The following is a 9,425-nucleotide window of genomic DNA, read 5'->3' as shown; positions in this document are numbered from 1 at the left end:
AAATGGCAGCAGATGTCCTGACAAAACCACTGTGTGCTGACAAACATGACAAACTTGAACAACTATTAGGCATGTATAATGTATGATATAAGACGTGCATGTATTCATTCTGTGTGAAATGAGGAGGGGCTGTTAGCATGTACATTTCACAAAGAAGGAAAACCAGCCATGAAAGGGTTAACTGACAGTAAAGAGTTAATCAAAACCCTCAGGCGATACAGGTGCAGACCCTAAATCACCTAATGACTAAATGACCATGATGGGCTATAAAGACAGGAAAAGAAAAGGATGTGTGGGTGTGGGGAAGTAAAGAGGAGTGAAAGACGGACTGTGTAACTTGTGTATTCGATGTTGGAACTGCTGTATGTTATTCTGCTGATAAAAGACTGTATATTTCTACACGCGAGTTGCGTTATTCTTGGCAAGGTGCAAAGCAAGGGAATGACTACGGTCGGGTACGCCAGTGTATGTCTGCCAGAGCAAACACCAACAATACTATCCAACAACTACAGTTGGACTCGTGCTACTTCCTTGCTGGTAGTACTGCCTCACCCTTTGTGCAATTGCTGCAGTGGGGGAAGAAAATGTCATAAGAACATGCCCATCTCCAAAACAAGCGCTTGTGTGTACGCAGACATAAATCTTATTGTCTGTCTTCGCCTAAGAACATGTGCCTGCTGGATCAAACCAAAGGCCCATCTAGTCCAGCATCCTGCAGTGCCAATCATATTTTAATAGTAAAAAATGCCTTGCCCTTCAAGCTGAATTAACATGGTGACTTGCAAGAAAAACCAATCAAATAAAATATTAGTGTGAAGTGCTTCCGTGCAGGGTTCCAGCCCCCAAATCCAGAGCTTGGAAAAGTTACTTTTTTAAACTACAACTCCCATCAGCCCCAGGCAGCACGGCCACTGGATTGGGTTGATGGGAGTTGTAGTTCAAAAAAGTAACTTTGCCAAGCTCTGCCCAAATCCCATCCTTCCTTGCCAGTGTTCAGTATTTTTCTCCAACTGTCAGTCAGCACTCAGCTTGGTTGGTTATGCTTGCTTTTTTATTGTTACTGGTGGTGGGGAACAGCTCCCTCCTTCCCTAAAGAATTTTGGTGCTTCTACAAACCATGCGTTTTGGCCCATGCCTGCTATCTCCTCTTGTGGGTGGCTGCTGCCATTTTGGCTACCCAAGGGCCACTACTCAGAGAATTGTGACCCAGCCAACAATTATTAAGTAGCCATTTGATCATGGTTTTATTCTCTCTTCCTCTTGTCCCAATGGAACTTAACAGTGCAATACCAACTATGTTTATTCAGAAGTAAGTCCTACTGAATTCACTGAGGCTCACTCCCTCAAGAGGTTAGGATGGCAGCATCAACTCCCTATGCAAGTTGGATTCCATCACCACATCCTGTGGCAGGAAGTTCCACAGGTTAACCATGCGTTGAGTAGACAAGTCCTTTCTTATTGCCTGTCCTGAATCTTCCAACATTCAGCTTCAGTAAATGACCCCAGCAGGGTGCTGGCTTTATTATTCTTACCTCCAGCTTGAACAGTTTGAAAACTATTTAAAACAATGTAGAATAACAAAAATAGAGTGCATCCTAAAACATACATCTCAGGTGCCAGACTAAAGAGGTGCGTTCCCTCCTTAGGGGAAGGATGGAGGAAAAACCCTTATCCTCTCCAGGCATAACCTACCTCACAGGGTTGTGGTGAGGGTAAAATGGAGAGGGGGAGAATTATGAACTCCACCTTGACCTCCTTTTAAGAAAGGGGTCACAAATGTAGTAATAAACTATCATCCCAGCCTCGAGGGCGCTTTTCAGCGGCGCCTCTGTTCCCGGCCCCATAGAGCGGGAGGGCTCCTTCCTCTCCACGGCGCTGCTTCAGCTGCCCTCCCGCTAATTCTCTGGGCTACTGCCGCTCTATCCGCCGAATTGCGCTCAATGGTGGCGTCGAAAGGCCGCGGCTTCCGCTTCCGGTGTAAACACTGCGGATCCGGAGGCGGCGGAGTTTCTAGGCCCGGAGCGTGTCGTTGCCGCCTCGCCGGGATGTCCGACTCGGAGAGCGAGGAGGAGTCGGGCGGAGGAGGCGGCCGGGCGGCGCCCTTCTCCCTGGCCGGCTTCCTCTTCGGCAACATCAACGAGCAGGGCCAGCTCGAGGGGGAGGGTCTGCTCGACCAGGTAGGCGCCTCGGTGGCTGGGCGAGGGAGGGGTTCTCTCGCCCGCCGGTCAAGCTGCTTCTGAGCCGCCAGACGGCTGAGAATAGCGACGAGACTGGTCTGTTGGCAGTGGCACCTTAGAGTGAGACCGCAGTTGTAGACGCCCTTAGGAATAAGTCCCATTGAATTGAATGGGGCTTAATTTGAATGCGGAAGGGCCATACCTCAGTGGCAGAGCCTCTGCCTTGCATGCAGAAAAGGGCCTGGGTTCAATTCCTGACATCTCCAGGTAGGGCTGGGAGAGACTCCTATCCTGCAATCCTGGAGATCCTCTGCCAGTCAGTGTAGATAATACTGAGCCAGATGGGCCAATAGTCTGATTCAATGCAAGGTAGCTTCCTATGTTCTGAGTAGTTGCATATAGGATAAGGGGCAGGCTGTAGCTCATTGGCAGAAAATCTGCCTTGCAAGCAGAAGGTCCCTGGCATCTCCAGTTAGGGCTGGAGAGCCAGAGTCACTGCCAGTCAGTGTGGACAATATTGAGTGAGATGGACCAAGGGTCTGACTCTGTATAAGGCAGCTTCCTATGTTCCCCTGCCACTTTGAAGGACATTGTAGAGCAGCAGGGCACAAAGACTTAAGAACCTCTCGATCTGGCCCATGTGAATTGTGCCTCCCCCACCCCATGGCTCCTGTTTACTTAAACATACACACACAATTCATGCACTTGCTGTTCTTCTGTGACTGGAAGCACTTCTGCAGGGTTTTGAAATGAGATGCATCTTTCTTTGTGATGTGAATGATTGAATCAAGGACATTCTGCATGCAAAGCATATGCTCTGCCACTGAGCTAATGCCCTTCCTAAATGCACAGGAAGTTGGCTTATGCCAAATGAGATCAGTGGTCCATTTATTTATTCAGTTTATAGCCTGCCCTTCCTCACAAAGGAGCCCAGGGTGGCATCCCAGTAGTGTCTGCTTTGATTGACAATAGCTCTTCAGGTGTCTCTGGCAAAAGATTTTCCCCAGCCTTGCTTCTTTATAACTGGAGATGCTGAGACCTTCTGCATACAAAACATGTGCTCAGCTATCAAGCTACTGCCCCATATCAAGATAGTTCCTGAATGTGTATCTTGGTTAATACTGTAGTGTGATGTGATTTGATGTTACCTGCAATAAACTTATATGACCTCTTAATAAGTTCACAATGTGCCTTCCCAACTGCACTTCAAAATATTGCCTTAAGGTTCTTCCCCCCTGCCTTCCATTCCTGGCCAAATTTTGTTTTATTTCTCTCCTTCCTTCCCCCAGGAATCCAAAAAACATTTGGCTGGACTTGGGGCACTGGGTCTGGGGAGCCTCATAACTGAAATCACAGCCAGTGAAGATGATGCTTCTGAGGCAGATGGAGCCCAGCTGGATGAGGAGGGTGAGAAGACCTTTTTTGTCTTGGAGATTGGGTAGAACAACCTTCTCCAACTGGGTACCCTCCTGATGTTGTTGGAGTCCAGCTCCCATCAGCTTCAACCAGCATGGCCAGCGGTCAAGGATTATGGTGGTTGTAGCACAACATCTGGAGGGCACCAGGTTGGGGAGGGCTAGGATAGAAGAAAGGCCTTCTATAAAATGAACAAACAAGTAGCTTCATCTCTTTCACCATCTCTGTGTGGCAGAATTGTAGTAAGAGGAGAAGAACCTGGTCTTGGTATCTAAGCAAGGCCCATCTGTCTGTCTTCTTTTCTTCCTCTCTCCCACTCCTCCAATTCCTTGTCTTGATCTCTCCCTTACTTCCAGTTGCTAATGAGAATAAGGTTGAAGGCTGTCTTGTGAAATCCATGCTCTTGTTTGCGTGTGCTTCACAAATTTGGGCACAGAGACTGTGAAAGGAGAAAGGTGTTGCCTGTTGGGTCTGTCATTTTTTCTGTGACTGTTCCCCCCCCCTTTCCAGGTTGGGTTAAGAGCACTGAGGATGCTGTTGATTATTCTGACATTAATGAGGTGGCTGAAGATGAGAGCCGCAGGTACCGGCAGGCGATGGGCAACCTTCAGCCCGTTCAGAGGGCAGGTAAGTGGTGGCAGATGTTTTCTTCTATCCCCATTAAGTCTTAACTCTGATACTGATTGATCTTTTTCTGATCAACCAGTTCGCACAATCCTGATGCTTGTCCCAATTCTCTGTTGCTCTTCTCATTTAGTGCAGCTATCTTGAAACAGATTATAGCTCTGAGCGGTATTTTATCAAAGGAGTCAGGCTTGCATAGTAAGCATAATAAGTTTTGTCATTGCTGTACCCCCCTAGCCCGAGGTTAGGACCTGATGGTAAGGAAAATTACATTCATCTGGTGTTTTAGCCCTTAGTCTCTTCATTCCTGTGGTGGATATCTCAACTCTGTGAATGTTGCCATGGAGAAATAGGGGAAAGGTTTTAAAAAAGAGAAAGGGACTTACTCCCCTTGATTTCTTTCACCTTTTCCTACTTGAAACCATCACTTGCAAATATGGCTCAGTCCTGGCTAATTGGGACCTCCTTCTTCTGCAAGAACCTGATGAACCCCTTTCACTCTGCCTCTTTTTTCTCTTCCCCAAGAAAGGAGAATGGAGGATAAAGCTATTGATGGCTAGTAAGCATGAAGTCTATATTGTACCTTCACTGTTGGAAGCAGTATGCCTCTGAATACCAATTGCTGGGAATCACAGGGTGGGGAGAGTTGCCTTAGCACTCAGGTCCTGCTTGCAGGCTCCCCAGAGACATCTGGTTGGCCACTGTGAGAAGGGGATATTAGACTAGATGGGACCCGTTTGGCCTGACCAAGCAGGACTCTTCTTATATTCTCCATCTGAGGCTCTCCTCTGGGTCCCACCCTCCCCTGACTTTAGGTGGGTGCTGACTAGAGAGTCTTTTCAGTTCTGGCAGGCTGCCTTGGGAACTTTGTTCCCACTCATGTATTTTTGGTGCTAACTGAACATGTTTTTTTTAATTTGCCCAGGTGTTTCAGCAGGTTATATAACCAATTTTATTATTATGGTTTAGCTCTGCTGCATTTGAGTGACTGCTGTTTCTGTGCTTTGATTTTTATTCTTTTTTGTATGCTCTTTAAGAAATTTTCATTTATGTAACAGCTGCACAGAATCATGCACCATCCCATGAAGTACAAAGAGGACATTTACATGTAATAAATAGTGGGGGGAAATGAAAAATGAGCAAAATGTAATATTTGGATGATAGCCGAACACACATTAAGGATTGAGTTACATGCTCCTCTTTGCTTGGTTAAGGTTTTTATTTTATTTTGAAAGGAGACCCAAAATTAATAGGAATATCAAGTTGAATGTGGGAAAATCTGGGGGAATAGAAGAGCTGTTTAAGATGACGGTGCCCAGGTCTTCTAACAAGGATGATGTGCCAAAGTTGTGCTGTGATGAAAGGGCTGCCCCCCAGTGAGATCCTTTCTTTCCTCTTTAGATGATGACGACGATGACTATGATGCTGACTGTGAAGATATTGATTCCAAGCTGATGCCTCCCCCTCCCCCACCTCCAGTACCAGTGAAAAAAGAGGATGAAAAGGATGCAGCTGCTTCTGGTGCGTATGTACCCGAGAAAGGCCTGTGAGTCCTGAAGAGCAGGGGTGAGCAGAAGGTAGATTAAAGCAAAACAAATACAATGAAAAATAAAAACAATACTGCAGCAAAAGAATGCAATTAAAAATAAAATAAATAAAAGCATTTAAAAATAAAATAAATAAAAGCATTTAAAAACATTAAGAACATCTAAACATGTTTCAGATCAGTCACATTTTTCTCACAGCGAATAATTTCAAGGTTGCGGGAAGCAGTGTCTTTCAGTCATCAAATACCTGAGTGAACAGGAAGGGTTTTAAATGTCTCTTGAATGTTAATAATGAGGGAGACAGATACACTTTACCAGGAAGGGTATTCTACAAATGGGGAACCACCATCAAAAAGGCTCTGTTATGGGTCACCACCAGCCAGGTAGCACCTGGTGATTGCACCGTACAGGCCAGCTGAGATCTGTTCCTTCTGTGTGACAGATTCAGGGTTGGGCTTTTTCAGCAGTGGTTTGTGGAATTTCTTCCCAGAAAAGGTTAAGAAGGTGCCAACATTGATGTCTTTTCCTTTTTTAAAAAAAATTGCTGTAACTCACCCTGAACCCTATGGTGAAGGGGGGTAAGAAGTCAAATTATTATTATTATTATATTGTTGGGTAAGAAATCAAATATGAAACCTTTCTGGTTTTTCATGTCTAAGTCAGGATTTACATTTTCTGTGGCTGCCTTGGCTTACATGTGGTTTTCTTTTGATGTACACTTGGGTTTTTTGCTTACAGTTTTTCAGTTTTAATGTAAGCTGCTTTTAGCTTTGGGAAAATGCATTGTACATATGTTTCATTTAATAAATAACTGGGGAATCAGAAACTGGGGGTGGGAGTTGATCTGAGAATTTAGAAGTTCTTGAATGAAGTCTGTGTGGTTTTGGAAGTGCTCAAGAGGATTCTCTTAGCATTCCTTTTTTCCTGAGCTTCTCAAGATGCTGGGTTCCATTTGAGATGCTGCACTCCCGGGTTTGATGCCTTGAGCAGGCAATGGCTCTGGTTCAACTTCTTCCATGCTGAGGTTAGGGAGCAGAGAGCTTCCTTTTTCCTGAGAGACTTGCTCTCTTCCAGGATCTGAAGATGGTGACGGTATCATTCTGCCCTCCATCATTGCTCCTTCCTCCGCTGCCTCGGAGAAGATGGATTTCAGCAGCTCTTCTGATTCTGAATCAGAGACGGGGTCCCAGGACTCAAGGAAGGCAGAGTCCAAGGAAGGCAAGCTCACTCTGCCACTTGCGGGGATCATGCAGCGAGATGCCACCAAACAGCTGCCCAGCGTCACTGCGCTGTTCCCCGAGTTTCGGCCAGGCAAGGTAGGGCTTAAGGGCAAGATCCTGCAGGATAGGTAGGGTGTCTGAGTGAAGGGTTGTACTTTGTGATGGAAGGGTGGAAACCCTGCATTTTGGTGCCCTGAGATGGCTGTCCATCTCCTTCTGCTCACCTTCCAGTCTTTTGTCACCCTGGGATTGTTACTGGGATTTGTCCCAGACCATCTCATGATCCAGCTACCTAGTCAGCTCCTAGTAAGGGTGCAAGGAGCAGAGTTTACCCCCTTTCCCCAAGTGAGTGTTTTCCTGTTAGTAAAGATCCCCAAGCCTCAAGCCTGAGGTATTTGGACATCTGTATATATATATGTGCTTCAGCATTTTTGTTTATTTTATTTTTTTGTTTTCTAAATTAATTTTAAAAAAGCCTGAGGTATGTGTGTTATCCACTGTGGGGAACTCAGCCAGAGTAGGCTGTAGGCTAATTGAGAAGCATCTTCCAGTCCTGATAGTTTCTCCTTCCAGGACCTGGATAAATCCCAAGAGTAGCAAAACGGGTGATGCTTCTACAGAGTCTACAATATGAGAGTAGCTGGTCAGGGCTCAGTGTGGCGGATTGTCCCAAGGCTGTCTTTTTTTGGTGGGGGGGGAGGCAAATGAAACTGGGAAGGAAGGTGTTAATCCTTTCCTTGCCAGCTGCAATTCCTCCCCCAGGACACATGTTGGCTTGGAAAAGGCCTCCTATTGACTCTAATAGGATTTTTTTTTATGCCTAAATGTGGTGCAGTGGGTCACTGGGTGTGTGTGCAACCCTTCCCTCAGTTGCTGTGACCGTCCATCCCCAGCCACAAATGCTGCTCCAGTGCAGTAAGTCTTGGAAAAACTCTTGTTTGCTCCAGAAAGAGCTTTTTTCCAAGAGTAATTGGGGTGGGGGTGGATGTTACATTAAGAGAGTGGGTATGTGTGTGTGAATGTAAGGGAGGGAGGGAAAGTGAATGAATGTGGGTGTGAATGAATGAATGAATGAGTGCTGTATTTGTGTAGTGGGTGAGCAAGTGTGGAATGCCCCCCCCCCGGCTCCCTCACTTTGACCACACCCACTTTTGTTTTGGATTCGCCCACCACCGGCATGTGGCCCCCAGAAGATTAGCCGTGGGAATGTGGCCCTTGGATTGAAAAAGGTCCTCAATCCGTGCTCTAGGTCTTGCAAATCCATAAAGAGAGGGCTGCCTTCACAGTAGGGCTCTTCTAGTCATCCAGAGAGATGTGACCCGCTGAAGAACTTGTCTCTGCACGGTTATGCCTGAGTGGTCACAGGCCAGTCACATGGGTGTTCCAAACCTTCATCTGTCTCTTCCTCCCAGGTGCTGCGCTTCCTGCGTCTCTTTGGCCCCGGGAAGAACATCCCATCTGTCTGGCGAAGTGCCCGCAGGAAGCGCAAGAAGAAGCACCGGGAATCAACTCCAGAAGTACAGATCCAGGAGGGAGAAGGCATGACGGAGGCAGGTGCAGAAGGAAGATCTCCCTGGGAGTACGAGTATGCCCCTCCTCCTCCTCCGGAGCAGTGCCTTTCTGACGATGAGGTGGGTCGGCAGGAACGCAGAGGGGTTAGTGACGGGAGAGGGGGGGTTCATGCCACAGGGCCTCTCTTGACACCCCAAGAGAGCACCGGAAGGGGTGGGACATCCTATCTGCCTTGCAGTAGGCTGAAGGATTCTCTGCAGACAACAGCCTAGCAAGAATGCGGGAAATATTAAGCAGATGTCATGCGTGAATCTGTCCAGCTGGAGTCCTCTGGGGATCCTCCCAGCTCTCGCTCTCTTGACCCTTTGACTCCCTGTCGCCCTCCAGATCACCATGATGGCACCAGTGGAGTCCAAGTTCTCCCAGTCTACGGGAGACGCTGACAAAGTGGCGGACACCAGGCCCAAGGTGGCTGAATGGCGCTATGGACCAGCCCAGCTCTGGTACGACATGTTGGGCATCCCTGAGGATGGCAGTGGCTTTGACTATGGTTTCAAGCTGAAAGAGTTCAGAGATGAGGAGGAAGAGGTGAGTTGGGAGGAAGAGCTCCAGTGTGTCTCTTCTGAGGCAGGAGGAGGAGAAAGGGGGCCTTGCTGCTGGCATCTTGACAGTTTTATATTTTTGCTTACAATTTTGTAAACTGAATGAAGTATGTATGATTGCAGACAACTAGAAGATTTCCCCCCTCAAGACCATATTTCATAATATATACATTAATCATAATGACAACAAATATTAATTAAATGAAAAATAAAATATAGAATTATTATTATTACTGTATTATAGTTTTGTAAGTATCATGCTACCCATGAACGCTCTGAGCAGGCGTGTGCCTGCGCCGAAGCATTCACAGGTAGCATGACACTTAC

At 46.7% G+C, this 9,425-nt stretch overlaps 1 protein-coding gene across 5 annotated transcripts in view; it reads left to right on the top strand.

Moving 5' to 3' along the window:
* The first annotated feature begins 1,916 nt into the window (after positions 1–1,916).
* The window catches only part of TAF1 (TATA-box binding protein associated factor 1), a 47,869-nt gene continuing 40,360 nt past the window's right edge, over positions 1,917–9,425 (top strand). For 4 of the 5 annotated variants that reach the window (XM_061598481.1, XM_061598478.1, XM_061598479.1 and 1 more), the window contains exons 1-7: positions 1,918–2,177; positions 3,467–3,584; positions 4,104–4,220; positions 5,619–5,738; positions 6,839–7,080; positions 8,397–8,615; positions 8,884–9,084. In XM_061598481.1, the coding sequence (XP_061454465.1) occupies positions 1,941–2,177; positions 3,467–3,584; positions 4,104–4,220; positions 5,619–5,738; positions 6,839–7,080; positions 8,397–8,615; positions 8,884–9,084 (1,254 nt within the window). In that variant the 5' untranslated portion in view covers positions 1,918–1,940. Of the gene's footprint in view, positions 2,178–3,466; positions 3,585–4,103; positions 4,221–5,618; positions 5,739–6,838; positions 7,081–8,396; positions 8,616–8,883; positions 9,085–9,425 lie in introns of all 5 variants that reach the window. The other variant, XM_061598480.1, reaches the window with a different exon arrangement.

Source organism: Rhineura floridana, chromosome 16, assembly GCF_030035675.1.
Source record: "Rhineura floridana isolate rRhiFlo1 chromosome 16, rRhiFlo1.hap2, whole genome shotgun sequence".
Taxonomy (NCBI): domain Eukaryota; kingdom Metazoa; phylum Chordata; class Lepidosauria; order Squamata; family Rhineuridae; genus Rhineura; species Rhineura floridana.
The sequence above is the reverse complement of the archived record's forward strand: the minus strand, read 5'-3'. Positions and strand labels throughout refer to the sequence as shown.